Here is a 15671-nt window from a genome sequence, read left to right as displayed (position 1 = left end):
GTTTAATTTTGATAAGAAAAATGATATTTAATTTTGCATAGTTGGGCAGTGCGATATGGTTGGTGACTAAAAAATGTACTGGGATGGTAGATAGAACCCCACCGGCAGAAGGCTTTACGCGCGTGCGATAATAATAATAAAGAATGATGGGATGTAGTGTGTTTATTTCTTCTGGGTTTCTTTAAAATATAGAATTGGATTAAAAAGAGTAGCCAACTGTGAGAGCACTTTATAGACTCACATGAAAGATATAAAGCGTCATGAAAATGGTATCATAGGATCCATTATATTGAAGGTGTCACAATCACTTTGTTGGTGAGCACCGAAGCAATATCTATTATAGCTTCCATTTCTTTAAGCAGTACTATCAACTAGCCTTTGACTCGTCTCCACCATCATTCTTCCCCCGATTTCTCATTGACCCTTCCATATGTTTACAACCATTAACTAATTAATTGCGTCATCAATATTTGATACCCACGTGGATTTCACATGAACAAGGAAAAAGCTATATCAAAAATAGAATAAACAAATATTAATTCAACTTTTTTAATTATCGCAACTACAAACAATCAAAATAAATTAATGTTGTTTGAGTAAAACATACACTTCACATATAACTAATAAATTTTATTAGTTTTTCACCGTTTATCTTGATATCAATATTTATAGTTTTTAATTTGTCAAATAGATATTTTATGAAAAGTCACATTTGATATTTTATTACTCAAAAATTAAAAAGAATCAAAATCTTTTGAAATCTAACATATAACATACATCGCAAACGTCTTTTTTTCAAGGCATCACAAACGTAACAAAGGAGGCTGATTGATGTCTCACGTCTTGTATGTTTTTCTTTTTTTGGTGTAGGGTGGACGGTAGGGGCACCATTCTTTTAGGCATTTTTTTTCCTTCTAGCAGGCTTCTTAAAATACTGAAGAGAACATTGTTTGAATCATTAAAAATGGTGTGTAATATTATATATAATTTATTTTATCTTTATATATATATGTGTAAAAAATAAAAAAATTAATGATGTATTTTTTTTTGTGGACAAACATTTTCCTACTTGGGCCCATATTTTAAACAAAATTAAGGGTCCATTTAAACTTTTCAATTGGGCTCATCCTTGCACTGTTCGCTATTTCGGCATTTGCAAAGTCATAACAACCCGGAAAAAAGTATAAAAATAGCAGTGCATTTGAACCAAAAACATATGCAATGTACAAAGTTGAATATTGTTTGATCAATAAAAGAAAAGAAACTCGAATATTGGATTTATTCAGCAAATGCGATGACCCGTGAATCCCAATTTATTTGCTAAAGAAAGTGGTGTACAAGTCACTCCGAGCTTGAGCCTTTTAAGCAAATTCATTTCAATGTCTCATCGAAATTTCCTTCAGATATCACGTCCAAATAGGTAGATCTTGGGTTCCATCGACGAATCTCATTTAATTATTACTAGAATTTTATGGTACACCTTTTTTAATTTATCTGAAGTGCACCACTGAGATTTCGCTTATAAATCGGAAACAGTGGGGTTTATGACACTGCCATTGATGGAATAGGTCTTATCCAAATAGGAAATCGAATGCACGAGTGAAATTAATAATTGACGTCGCTATCGTTCTCTCTTTTTACAAAATAAAAACATAAGATGGAGCCTACGCCTATTATATAGCCTTCAAAAGACAGATATATAGAGCTGCAAAATTACTCCAACATGAAGCTATAACCGCAAGCCAATCGTGTAAATTTTTACTTTTTTCGGTAGTGTCTCTATCACTCATACCTCATAGTCATAATCGTTAAGAGTAAAAAATATATATTAATCGAGGGGGTGGATGGAGTAGTGTCTTAAGCTTTTTTTTTAGAGATTAGAACGAGAGTCATTTTTTTTAAAGGTATGGGAATATAGGGAAGGGTTGATGGTGAAAAGTTAATACAAAATTATCTAAATTAAAAAAATTTATAAATATGAAATTATGATAGTTTTAGAAGTTTTATAAATTTAATTTTTATTTAAAAACTCTCAAATACAGTTAAATATCACACGAGTCTTTTCTTTATTCAAAATACACTCCTAAAAAAAATCTTAGTTAACATATATCTTATTGAGAAACTATTGGTTTACGGATGATGATGCTCTGAATAAGGATAAAGATAAAGATGTGAATAGAGAAGAAAGGAAAAATTAAATGCTTGTTTTCTTTCACTTTTATATAAACTAAAATTAAATAAATAGAGATATTGATAATTATGTTAGATGGGTGGTCAGGGTGGACATGGCAGAGGGAAAAGGGGAGAAAAGTGCTAAAAGCAAAGCTAAGCTGCCCATACTCTGATCTCACATTCTTCTCCATCATTTTTTCGTCTGATGCGAATTATTGTGGGGCTCAGCAAATTTTTATATTACTCCCTTTGCTGAATGAAGACACATAGCGTCGTCATGTATACTCTAGCTCTCTATGGTTTGGAGAGTGAGATAACTGCTAAAAATAATTCATATATTAATGGTTAATTACTCTTTTTTGTTGTTGTTATGTTTAGTTATTATATTTGTCCTTGTTGGTGTTTACGTACCTTTAGGGAAAATAGAATTGTTCTACTCTAACAATATAATACATCATGTTTTATAGTTCAAGGCTAAACAATGTATGGTTTTAATTGATTAATTTTTAATAAAAACTTTTTTAAAAGTTTATTTAACAAGTTATAAATTTCTTTAAATAAAAATCAAGATAATGGAAACATAATAATTTTCCATATTTACTTAATTATACCTCGTCCTATTATTTTACCTTGCCAAAAGAATTGAAAGCATGATTTGGTAAAAAGTAAAACTTTACTGTGTCAATCTACATATGGTTAACATAAGCTCTACAACAAATTTTGCTTTTACTAGGGACTCGACACAGATTTTTTTTTTATGTTGTGAGGGTTTCAATGATGTGTTTTATATAGATAAGAAATTTTATTAAACGGAGAGCTAGAGCAGCTGGTGTCGGTTGTGCAGAACAAGCGAAAGCAAAAAACGGGAGACCCTTGATGATCCTGAACATGAGAGAGTGCAAGCTCGGTTGTTATAATTTCCAATAGCAAAGCTTATCCTGTTTAAAGCCCTGGGATTGAAGTGATGAGATTTTTTTAATCATGGAATAGGGACACTGTAATCAGCTTCCTGTAATTGCAGAAAGGATATAAATTGCACTTGATTGAAGAGTAACCAAAAATTAAAAAAAGGAGGGGTGGTGGTGGCGAAGATATAAAGGACAAAATTACTTCTTTATTTTATTTAATTATTTACCCACGTAAAGCTGCAAGAGGAGGGAAAAGGGGCAAAAGAAAGTGAAGTTGGCCTGAAAGAAAGTTAAATAATTTAAAAGCCACTGGTAGAGGGGGTGTGTCGGTATGGAGATGAAATTCTCATGATATCTTCTTTCCTTTTCAAGGATACTTTAATAACATGAAAGAGTGAAGAGGAAAACTGAGAAAAGTGGAGAATGGCAGCGAGGTATATGGGTGTCACCTTGGAACTGTGTTTCTTCTGAATACACAGGAGAAATGTTCTCTTTCTGTGCTGCTTGAAAATAATTTTAAAGTGCTTCTTTCATATTTGATGATATTGTTTAGACGTTCATATAATTAGTAATAATAATTTAACTTAAAATTTAAGCATGAAAAAATAGTAAATTTCTAATCACTAAAGAATTATCTTGGGATTTTCAATCAACTCCTTTCCTTTTACTTTCGAGATCATAAGAAAAGTTGTCATTATGAATCTACCAATCTCTATCACCTCCAAGACCAACCTCCGCTGTTGAGGCTTTTTCTTTGTTGACCCTATCCTATGCGTGACCACTCATTCTTGGATCCCAAACCTTGCTTCGTAAGTCCCTTCTAAAACTATCTAATCGACAATTGATTCTTCCTAGACTTCACTCATTTATCCAGTTTTAATTTCTCCCACAGTTCACCCATGAGTTGATTTTGTACTTTCATTATTTTGGTTTAAAATTCATGCTATGATTAATGCATCACAACTACCGATAATTTTGTCATGAACAATGAAATAACGATCGTTAATTGTTGTAATTCTACCATCATTTGCGTGTTTCGGACATGTATATAACTGTACTAGCTAGACTAGGGCTTTATCTTCTTCCCCATAGGTACACTAGCTAGCATATATTCATGTTAAAGTAAATATGTAGTGTCTTTTTCTAAGTTCTAGCCTTGTTTACATATACATAGTAATGCAGATAATTTCAACACAAACATCCAAGAAGCTAATCCCAGATCAAGCGCCTTACCACACAAGAATGGTGTTCGGGTCCCTCCAAGTGTTCTATATGATTCTGTGATCCAAGATTTAGGTTATATCATCATTTGGCAAGCGACGTAGAAAGCTGCTCAACCACCAAACCAGATGAAGGATGAGAACAAAGATATGAATAAGAAGCTCTCGCTCAATGCCCTTTTTTCAGGAGACTTCTACACCAGTGCTCAAAATTATTCTAATGTTGGTGGTACTAGTGTACCAAGTAGAGGAAACTTTAGCCAGATATACTCCACTATAAACATCTCAAATTTGAATCACTTATCTACTTCCCCAGAAATTTCAAGCACCTTGGATAGCAGCATGCAATCCTTAGATATATTAACCTCAACAAGATCATTAAGTGAGGAGTTCTGTCAACATTCACAAGATCATGGTCTTGGTAGATTTGTTGACAACCTTTCTTTTCGTCTTCATCATATGCAATATCCCACTGATAGGTCCACACGTAGTAACTCCAGTAATGTAAGTATTTGGATGTGTGTGTGTGTGTGTTTTCTTTTCTTTTCTTTGCAAATTTAAGATTGCACATATCTACTCCTCCTCCTGATGATTCAATTAAACTAATAGTTCAGTTATAATTTTTAGTTGAATGGAGAGAATAATTCCATTTCTACGTACGCGTTACTCACTGGGATACAATGAACATAATTTTCAATTGAAAATTTTTCGTCACACACACACACACGCGCACAATAAGAGATGAGAACGATCTAACGATACTGATTAATGATATTGACTGGCCAGCGGATAAGTTTTGATAACGAAAAAAAGGTAGATACCCTTTATCGTTGAAGTTTTTATCATAACTTGTGGCAACAAGAAAATTGTCTTTTCTCGTATGTCATATTCGAGACATTCTCCCTTGTCAATCATGCCACACATCTTTAACTACTATTATATATAAATAGGATTTTTAATTTCCTCTTTGCCTTTTTTTTTTCCCCATCACGCCACATTAATATTTACAACGTTTTTTTTCTTCTATTTCATTTTACTCTTTTTTTTTTAATTCTCTCTTTTTTCTATCAGATACACCTAAAATTATAATGGATGTTATCTTCTTTTCTGGAGATTCTTTCTTCTTCTTTTTCTCTTTAAAAATATCCACTCACTTCAATTATTATTGGACTGATATTTAATCTTTTCATTTGCTTGCGTAAAAAGCCATCACACTTCACCAGTGGCACGGTAGAAACAAAGAGACCCCGTGCTTTGATGGAGTCATTGGCTTCTCAGTCTCAAATAGCATCGAAGAAATCACGGTTGGAATCACGCTCTTCATGCCCACCCTCTAAGGTTCCTTATTTTTCATTTTTTTTCAGTGCATAAAGGGTGTAATGTCAAAGGATACATGTGCAATTAATCCAAAATTCACAATTATAAATAAAGTAACTCCTGACTGTTCTCGAACTGGTAAAATAAGCTAACCTACAATATTCTGAATACATATATTATGTTCAAGTTTCCGCTACTGAAAATAACAACACACGTGGATTTTTTTTTGGGTCTAGATCAACAATACATATACAAGGTTTTCGTATCAGCTTTTAATTCAATCTTAATCATAAATGTCGTACATAAAATAATGCAAGTTCCATTAACTTTGGTTGTGATAATATGCTTTTGCATTGAGTACACTTTTAGCAAAGAGTGCAGGTTAGGAAAGAAAAATTAGGAGATAGGATTGCGGCTCTTCAGCAGTTGGTGGCTCCTTTTGGCAAGGTAAAGTACTATCACAACCATAAGTTTGTACTTAATCCAATTGTTATAACTAGGTTTTAGCACAATTGTAATTGTTTGACTAATACATGAACCGCACTTCAATGTTGAGCCAGATAATAAACACATCTAAGCCAATTAAATTTATGCAATTGAAAAAAAGAATTGCAGTTGCTGTTAAAAAAAATTCTCACATCAGTTAAAACTAGAAAGATAAAAAAATATAATAAAAGATTTATAAATCTAAATTATTTTAAATATTTTTAATAAAACAATAACACTAATATTTTTATAGTACGGACTTAGATTGAGTTCGATCTTAAAATTTAACAGTTACATTGCATAAATTCAGAAGTAAATATAATGGTGATGAATTTTTGTAAGGGCATGTAGAATGTTGATTATACAACTTTACTCTTTAATGTCATTAGTGCCATTAAAAAATATTACTACCAACACCGCAAAGAGGGAGATCCCATGCAATTAAAGTCTACTAGGTAGAAATCTCATTCTAATTTTTGAAATTAATTATGTAATTCATTACGTGTTAATGAAAACTACATATATGTGTGTGGAATAATGTTGCAGATGGACACGGCATCCGTACTCATGGAAGCTATTGGATACATTAAATTCCTTCAAGGCCAAGTCGAGGTACTTAATATGTTCCACATTGTGATAGTTTGATGCTTCCTTTTTTGGTTGACTTATGAATCACCCACACTCTTCATTCTTAAATGCATCAAGTGTTAGCACTACTCTAGCAACTAGGTAGGAATTCAATTAACTAATAATTAATTTTTTTATTAAATATATTTTCTTTATTTTTTTCTTTTATCTATCCATTTAGGAAGATAATACACAAATCAAGAAAAATAATTGATAAATTTATTTGTATTAAAATTATTGTTATTTTTCTGATATAATTTTATTATTACTTATCCCTCACTTATGATAAATGTGTGTAAAATATTTAAAAATTAAGTAGAAATAAGAACATAATTTAAAATTTAATAATCAATTAATACTGCCTTGAGTATTAATTAGATAGACAAATAAAAAGAAACAAGGAATACGATAAAACTGCATTAGAATTTATGATAAAATGTGTTAGAAACATTTTTTTTTTTGTAAAAAAATTCTACTTATGATTCCTTATAGCATAGCAACACTTATTAGTATTCTTTTAAAAGGACCTCACTCTCTGTAATACCTTTAAGTGTCAGTTAATAAATTAACAAACAACTTTTCATAAAAATTATGTTAAAATATATTAACAATCATAGCGTGAGAGAGTATTAATAATATTTTTTATTTTTTATTCATTAACCAATATTATTAACACTTATCTTTTTTAAATACTTTTATACTTTTTTATTGATTATTTAAGATTATATCATGATGGTTAAGAAATATAATTAAGCTCTTAATTTTATTTAAAATTATTAATTTGTAATGTATATTGGAGAATAATAATAATAAATTAATAAACAATAATTTTTTAATGAAAAATTATTATTTTTTTATAATTCTTCAATATGTCACTTATTTCTTTTATTTATTGGTTTACTATTTAATATAATATATATAATTTTTTCTCTTTTCCATTAAGGATATATTGAAAAAAATATAATTAATACTATCTTAAAATTTTAAGATAATAGATAATTAAAAATAGTTCTTCAAAATTGATAAGTGAAAAAGCGGAGGTAATATTTGTTAAACACTAGGAATAAATAAACACAAGAATTTTATATGATCGACTGCTAATTATATTTGAAGGATGACTTGATTCTTACACAGTCTTCACTGTACAGACACTAAGCGTTCCATACATGAAGTCATCGCAGAACCAGACCAACAGAATGATGCAAGGGGTATGGAATTTTATATTATATTATGCACATGCACATGTACATCTGCATCATCGTTTAACAAGCTTTAACTGAAGAATATTAGGCCACAAACACGTACTCTAAAAGCACGATGCATTATACTCATTATTCAGTTATTCGGCATGCCGTTAACGTTATATACATATTCATAATGTCAGGGTTCAACCATAGACGATGCAAATAAAGAACCAAAGCAAGATCTTAGAAGTCGAGGTCTCTGTCTCGTGCCATTGTCGTATGGTGTGGCAACAGCCAAATTAAATGGAGCAAACTTAATATAGTACCTTATTGAATTAAAATGAACTAATCAATCAATGAAACTTAATACTTGTTATAGTAGTATTAAGAAAACCATGCAAATCCGATTGTATCTGTTTAATGAAGAGTCAAGGACAGCAGCTTTGATCCATATATTCAAATCTTCTTGTAGCGTTAGGGCTAACATGATTTTGAATTTAATTTTGACCCAAGGTTACTTTTGTAGGTTTAATTAATTATGAAAAAGTTATCATGATAAAATACAATTGTAAACTCAACTCTTAGAATTGAAGATAAGTAATTAAAAGTGTAATAAATATTACCTTTTTTTAATAAATGTAAATCATATTTTGCGTAAATGTCTGAGAGACCTTTTTTATAATCTTTAATTAAAGTGAGTTTTACTTTAGATAATTCAAATTTCATTTATACCTTATCATAAAACTTGATATATTGAGTTCATTACAAAAGAAAAAAAAAACCTTGAATACATAAACAAATTACATATTCAAATCCCAACCAACTAAAAGTGTTGTGCCAAACCTGTGATGAGGAAATAGAGTAAAAAAAAACATATGAGATATGAAGATTCGTGCATATATCTGGTTACAAAAGGAACACATCAAGTCTTTCGAATCAACAATAAAATTCCTTGCAAAGTTCAACCAATAAGGTATCTTGTCAAGAAGTAGTAACCATTCAAATGCCAAGACCTTAGGCGGGGTTAATTAAAACATGCCCCTACAATTTAAAAGATGGATTTGGAGGTGAAGAAACAAATTAGAAAAGCGGTGGAAAAGGGAGAATATAGGGTGATTTTGCAGAATATGATCCACTATCCTTTTCAGTTTTTCCATCCCTAATACTAGCTCATATTCCCACTCAAAAAGAGCCCTGCTCGCACATCAACTACCGAAAGTTCTTTATTTTCACAAACAGAAAATAAGCCTAAAGTATAAGGAACAATTCAAAGCCTACCGAAAGTTCTTTTTGTATTCTTGTTTGATTCCACCCAGTTTTCATATATTGATGCATCATTTAATAAATGTGTTAATAACTCTATGAAATATTAAACTTGTTAAATATTATGACAACCCACATATAAGTGTGAAAGTTTTTAAAACAACATTATATATATAAAAACATCTTGTATGTTTTTAAGGCACTTTTATCAACTTCGTTTATCAGGATGCATGGATTTAACGGATATTCATGCGATAGTTTTTTCTTCTACTGAAATCTAGTAAAGAAATTGGGTGAGCAGAGATCAAACTCTTCATTATAAACTCCACAGCATGTTGATAGATGCAACTAACCTACAAGTCCATAAAATTGTTTCAGGATGCATGGGTTTAACGGGAAATTATGAGCATTCGTTGTACCTCAAAAAATTATATGGCAAAACTGTAACTATAGATTATACTAATAATATATTTTTCAGGATGATGTATAATTTTTTTACATTATCATTTAATTATAGATTTTTATATTAGTAAAAAAATTTGATTTTTATAATGATTAATTTAAAAATTATACTAATAATATGTTTTAAACTACTTGAATATTACAAAATTAAGCTCACCAGTGGGCCTGGCGAAGGAATCGTTTAGTGCGGTCGCATGGTGATTCGCCAATGGGGTCTACGAGGAAGTGGATGGTAGAAGAATGGAAAATGGAATAAGAACATTTGGGGGATTGAAAAAAAATAAAATAAAATAGCAAAAGGAAAAGGAAAAGGAAAATAAATAAATAAATTGTGGGGACTTAGATTAACATTGTTATTTTGGCTAATATCATTCTGGCTTTAACTACTAAGCATTGAAAATTCGATTGGCCTATAGTATCAAGGAAAGCCCTTAAAGTTGTTCTTTCTTTATAACATGAATGTAAAATTGCGAACCATAGGATTTTGAACAAGAGGTGAATGTAGTTATTTCAAAGTCTTGTACTAACTGCGAACCATAGGATTTCTATTCATATGTGTTAATATTTTCAGGGACCAATTAAAATTAATAATAGTTTTACTAAAGACTAAATTGATGCATAATTTTTTTTTAGAGACTAATTATGTATTGAATATAAAAAAATTTAAAGAGAAAAACCTCTCATTTTTATAATCTTGAGATATTATTTTGTGATATATTTTTTAAAGACTACCTTAGATTGAATGAATTTTTTCAAGGGTCAATTGAATATTATATTTCTTTGCCATGCATAACATGAAAAGAAGATAAAAGGGACATTTGAATAGACCCAACATGTAAAAGGAATTAAACTTTCCGCAATTGGAATGGTGTCTCACTTTCCTTAAAACACCTGAATAAAATTTTTAAGATACATGATTCATCATATTTAATTTTTTTATTTATGCATTTTTTATTATTATAACGATACCAAATTTAAACATGACATTTTGTTGTTATAATTTTTAATGTATTCTAATTTATCTTACATATGCCTAAATTTGATTAGAACATTTATATGTTAATGACATATTATTTATCGTTAAATAAAATTTACTTAATTAAAAAATATAAATATCTTTTAATCTCTTAAATATTAAAGAATCACAGATCATCAATCTAAAAAATATATAATGTCTTCTCAAATTAAAGAGTAACATGATAAACAATTTAAAAAAATTATATAAAATTTATCTAATAATAATAAACTGAAAAATCGCATTAAAAATTAATTTAATATTAACTATTCAATAAGTAAATAGTATAAACACTGAATATCATCGAAGGCGTAAATCAACTGACAATGAGTTGTTTCATGTTAACGTGTGATCTTGAGTTCATCTACTCTGTTAAATAATTAGAGTTAAAAAGGGAAAAAAACAAGAAATAGTTGAAGAGGGAGGTAAATTGGCGGCAAAGGGGTTGATGGTCAGCTAATAAATGAAGAGCCCCACAACGCCAACGCATAAGGTAGCAACGACCCCTCTAAAATGAAGTCTCATACACATTATTTAGAAGTGTGAGGCGAAGCATATAATATATCATTGCTCAACAAAATTAGATTCGTGTATGAGTTTTGCATTCAATTCCCTTAGTCTTTCAGAATATAGAAAATATAACATTCTATCAGTTTTCACCATTGCATTAATTTTTGCTTCTGCCGACACTCTCTGTGTCTGCTACATCAACAGATACTTGGAAAAGGATTGACCATAACCTTCCTATCCTTCACTTCAAAACCAACGTTTTTGTTTAATTTTATCATTGACTCTACTTTGTGTTTCACTGCCACTTCTATCTTCGTTCACATGTCTACCAACCTTTGTAAGTAAACCCTATCCAATTCTTTAACGCTTCTTTTTCTTTGCCACGCTTTCTTCATTGAATTTCTTGTTATTTCAGTATTTTCTTGGTTGAAATTTTGTATCAAGATTTCATTTCTTTTTCATTATGTAACGTTTAATTTATGAGCTGTGTGTCGTGGTTGAATTAATGGAATGGAATGGATTGGATTGGATACTGACAAGAAATTAGTATTCGAAACTTCATTATTTATTAGGCTTTGAAGGATTGGATGAAAGAAGAGAGAGGAAATCGGTTATTGAGAATAATAATTCAGAGGATGATAAGTGGACAAGAATTGGAAGCCTAAAGAAGAAAGCATTAAACGCGTCCAGCAAATTCAGGCATTCTCTTAAGAAGAGAAAAAGCCGAAAAAGTGTTAGCCGAAGCACTTCCCTTTCCATTGAGGATGTTCGCGATGTTAAGGACCTTCAAGCAGTTGATGCATTTCGACACACACTTGTGTTAGACAGCATGCTGCCTCCAATCCATGATGACTATCATATGCTATTGAGGTTACAAACCGTTATACCTTACTATTTAGTTTCCTTCAAGCATGTGCATGAATGATGAATGTCGTGCATTCTTACCCACATTTAAGCTCTTTTGTTTTAAAAATTTACAGAATAATTCTTACACTGTTAAATGATAAAACACACGTTTCAATCAAAATATGTGGTTTAGATTTATTTAAGTACACATTTCAATTATATTTAAAATTTTAGAATTAATAATATTCAACTTTAAACTAAATTTAACTGGTTTATTGCAGATTCTTGAAAGCAAGAAAGTTTGATATTGAGAAAGCAAAGCACATGTGGGCTAACATGATCCAATGGAGGAAGGAATATGGTACAGATACAATTTTAGAGGTGAACCATCTGATTCAATAATATATCCATTTTTTGTTTGGTTTCCTTCTTTAGTAAATCATGTTTAATTTGATAATCTGAACATTTTTTTTTTCAAATTTGGTGTTCATACATACTACACTACGGTTTCCACTCTTAGGACTTTGAATTTGAGGAGTTGGATGAAGTCCTGAAGTACTATCCACATGGTTATCATGGTGTAGATAAGGAAGGAAGGCCAGTTTATATTGAGAGGCTGGGAAAAGTTGATGCCAATAAGCTTATGCAAGTAACTACCATCGAAAGGTATTTGAGATACCATGTGCAGGGCTTTGAGAAAGCATTTTCTGTTAAGTTTCCAGCTTGCTCTATAGCTGCTAAGAGACACATAGATTCAAGTACAACCATTTTGGATGTTCAAGGCGTGGTATGTTTTCTGTCTACATGGCCACTGAAAGTTTTTCCAGACACCGTTTTAACTTGAAGTTACTCTGAAGTTTAGATTGGAGTTTATAATACTGTGCTGTCTTTTGCTTTATAGGGTTTCAAAAACCTAACCAAGTCTGCAAGGGAACTCATCACCAGGCTGCAGAAGATTGATGGTGATTTCTATCCTGAAGTATGTAGGTTTAATCATCACCTTTTTGGTGGCTCTTTCAGAATTTTCTTATTGTTCATGCTGTGGTTCTAAGTTCTAGTCTCTAAATGACACTGTGCAGACACTCTGCCAAATGTTTATCATTAATGCTGGTCCTGGTTTTAAGATGCTCTGGAACACGGTGAAGACATTTCTTGATCCCAGAACTACTTCAAAGATTCATGTAAGTGTTGATTGTTATGAGTATTGTCTATGTTTTAGAGTTCTACAGAATTCAATTGAAGCAATTAATTACCTTCTATTCTATAGTTTTCACTCGGAGATAATCTATAGGTATTGGATTAATTAATACTTGAATGATCCATTAGGTTCTTGGAAACAAGTTCCAGAGTAAATTACTTGAGATTATCGATGAGAGGTAACTCAATTAATTCTATTAATGGAATTATTTATCAACTTCTATTGTTATTTGAAAATTCTGACCAACTCTTTAAGTTTTCAGTGAGCTGCCAGAATTTCTTGGGGGTAGGTGCACTTGTGTAGATCAGGGTGGTTGTATGAGGTCTGATAAAGGACCATGGCAAGATCCCAACATTTTAAAGGTTTTCCACTTCACAAGCAATTATTATATACACTTCATTATTCACTAAATTTTAATTAATTCTCTCATGTTTTCAGTTCTGCTTTGCATCTTACTGCGACTGTGACTTAACTAGTTGTGGGCATGCAGATGGTTCTTAGTGGTGAAGTGGGATGTTCTAAACAAATAGTAACAGTTTCTAACGAAGGGGGGAGGGTGATCGAATGTGATAAGACATCTTATTCAATGGTACAGTTTCTAATACCATCTTGAACACTGCATGATGAGAAGTTTAGAACTTTCAGATCTTAATAATAATAATCTTATCTTCCTTTGGACTTCTGAGAAAACAGATAAGAGGTAGTGATACATCTGCAGGAGAATCAGGATCAGAAGTTGAGGATATAGTTTCTCCCAAAGCAAGTGGGAATTGTATAAGCCCTATGTTAACTCCTGTCCAAGAAGAAGTGAGTGATCATGAGATTGATCTTGATTTTACAATTAAAAAAAATGTTGCAATGAGCTAAGTAGAACTGCCTTTATGTTTATCCAGGTAAGATTGGTTGGTAAGTCTAGTCATGCTCAGTATGATGAGTATGTTCCCATGGTTGACAAGGCCGTTGATGTTGTTGGATCGAAGGAGCAGCAATCTACACCTCAAAAGTCATTTGGCTTAACAGGTTACATGATTTACGAACAATTATTCGTTTTGATATGCCATCATTATTTACTGAAACAGAGATGATCATTATTAAGCCTGCAGGGTGGAGATATAGACATTTTTTTTTTCTTGAACTCGTTGAACATGACCCACAGTGACATTATCTAAATATCTGTCATTTATACGTGACATACCAAAAATATAAAGAAATTGAAAAACTGAAATTTACAATTCAATCACTATCTTTCAACAAAATTGTGATTCACACGCACACACACATTACAGGTTTGAGTTCATTGAATTTGTACTTGCCCATCACCCAGAAGAAAAATACACGAAACTGTCTAAACACTTGCATGTGAAAATTAATTTTTCTTTATGATTAAAGATTAATAATTTTATAAATAAATCTAGATAAATGAACAAATTCAAATATTAGGTAGGTACTCAAAATTCTTGGCATCCTAGAAAATTATGTTACTTAGAATTGATTGCAGAAAAATACTTGTCTTGAGTACTAAAAAATCTCCTGATGATTGTACCAGCGGGCTTCTTTTTGGCCCTTTTTACTTTTGCTCGTTCAATAGCGTTTCGTTTCACTAAAGGAATACGGGACTTTGAATCTGATTCAATATCCAAGGAGGAATCTCGTCCTCCTTCACCTGTTCCCGGGTTCACAAAGGAAAATCTTCCATCATCTACCTTAAAACGCCTTGGTGAGCTTGAAGAGAAAGTTGACACGCTACAGTCAAATCTTAATGTGATGCCACATGAGAAAGAGGAGCTGCTGAATGCTGCAATTTATCGTGTGGATGCATTGGAAGCAGAGCTGATTTCTACCAAGAAGGTATCTATATATGCTTCCAATGTCGGGTTTATATTTTCTACGTCATTGTTTAGACAAGAAGGTATATATACATGCTTCAATCCTAAACCTTAACTTCCTAAACAGGCTTTATTCGAAGCTTTGATGAGACAAGAAGAACTTCTTGCTTATATAGACGGTCAGAATAAAGGGAAATCCAAGGCAAGTCAAACGTATTTGCATTTTTGTTTGGATTTCTTTTTTGTAAAAAGAAAAAAAAAAGTCAACTTTTAGATACCATCATACGTAGGAATTCTCAAGAAGTGTGTTCAATCTATTTGTAAAGCAGAGAAAGATTTGGCGGTGAAGATATACTTCCTATATATGGTGGAGTCGTTCAGTGGGGGTATCATATTACTTCCTAAGTATGATGTGTGTAATAATGTAAAAAATTACATTGGTCGTGTCTCTATTTACAAGCATGATGATGTTAAATAACATTCGTCAGAGAGAACTAGACTTCATTTGAACAGTGTTTTATTGTGTTTGGGTGTTGGAAATGAATAATTACACCCAAGCACTTGCATACAAATCATTTCATATTTATTTAATTTTGATTTTCTAATTACAATTAATTGTACTTTGATTTTTTTTTTT

The 15671-nt window shown here is 31.3% G+C and overlaps 2 protein-coding genes across 4 annotated transcripts; both read left to right on the top strand.

Annotated features, from left to right (window-relative positions):
* The first annotated feature begins 4429 nt into the window (after nt 1-4429).
* Nucleotides 4430-8237, top strand: LOC113866294 (transcription factor bHLH110). The gene is made up of 6 exons (XM_027501175.1): nt 4430-4804; nt 5507-5638; nt 5999-6064; nt 6650-6715; nt 7879-7938; nt 8115-8237. Exons 1-6 carry the CDS (start codon nt 4430-4432, stop codon nt 8235-8237), a joined length of 822 nt encoding a protein of 273 aa, XP_027356976.1.
* Nucleotides 8238-11144: 2907 nt separating this feature from the next.
* LOC113866392 (phosphatidylinositol/phosphatidylcholine transfer protein SFH8-like) lies at nt 11145-15671 on the top strand. Of its 3 annotated transcripts, XM_027501296.1 has the most exons (14): nt 11145-11501; nt 11737-12034; nt 12292-12391; nt 12531-12797; nt 12912-12989; nt 13090-13191; nt 13337-13386; nt 13471-13570; nt 13699-13797; nt 13902-14015; nt 14102-14228; nt 14755-15056; nt 15162-15236; nt 15364-15643. In XM_027501296.1, exons 1-14 carry the CDS (start codon nt 11486-11488, stop codon nt 15379-15381), a joined length of 1746 nt encoding a protein of 581 aa, XP_027357097.1. In that variant the 5' UTR covers nt 11145-11485; the 3' UTR covers nt 15382-15643. The 3 variants fall into 3 exon arrangements, with proteins under 3 accessions (XP_027357097.1, XP_027357095.1, XP_027357096.1); XM_027501294.1 differs by having other exon boundaries at nt 15162-15671; XM_027501295.1 differs by having other exon boundaries at nt 11285-11501; nt 13135-13191; nt 15162-15429.

Source organism: Abrus precatorius, unplaced genomic scaffold (assembly GCF_003935025.1).
Source record: "Abrus precatorius isolate BTA unplaced genomic scaffold, Abrus_2018 Scaffold4, whole genome shotgun sequence".
Classification (NCBI taxonomy): Eukaryota; Viridiplantae; Streptophyta; class Magnoliopsida; order Fabales; family Fabaceae; genus Abrus; species Abrus precatorius.
This window is presented reverse-complemented; position numbering and strand designations above follow the sequence as displayed.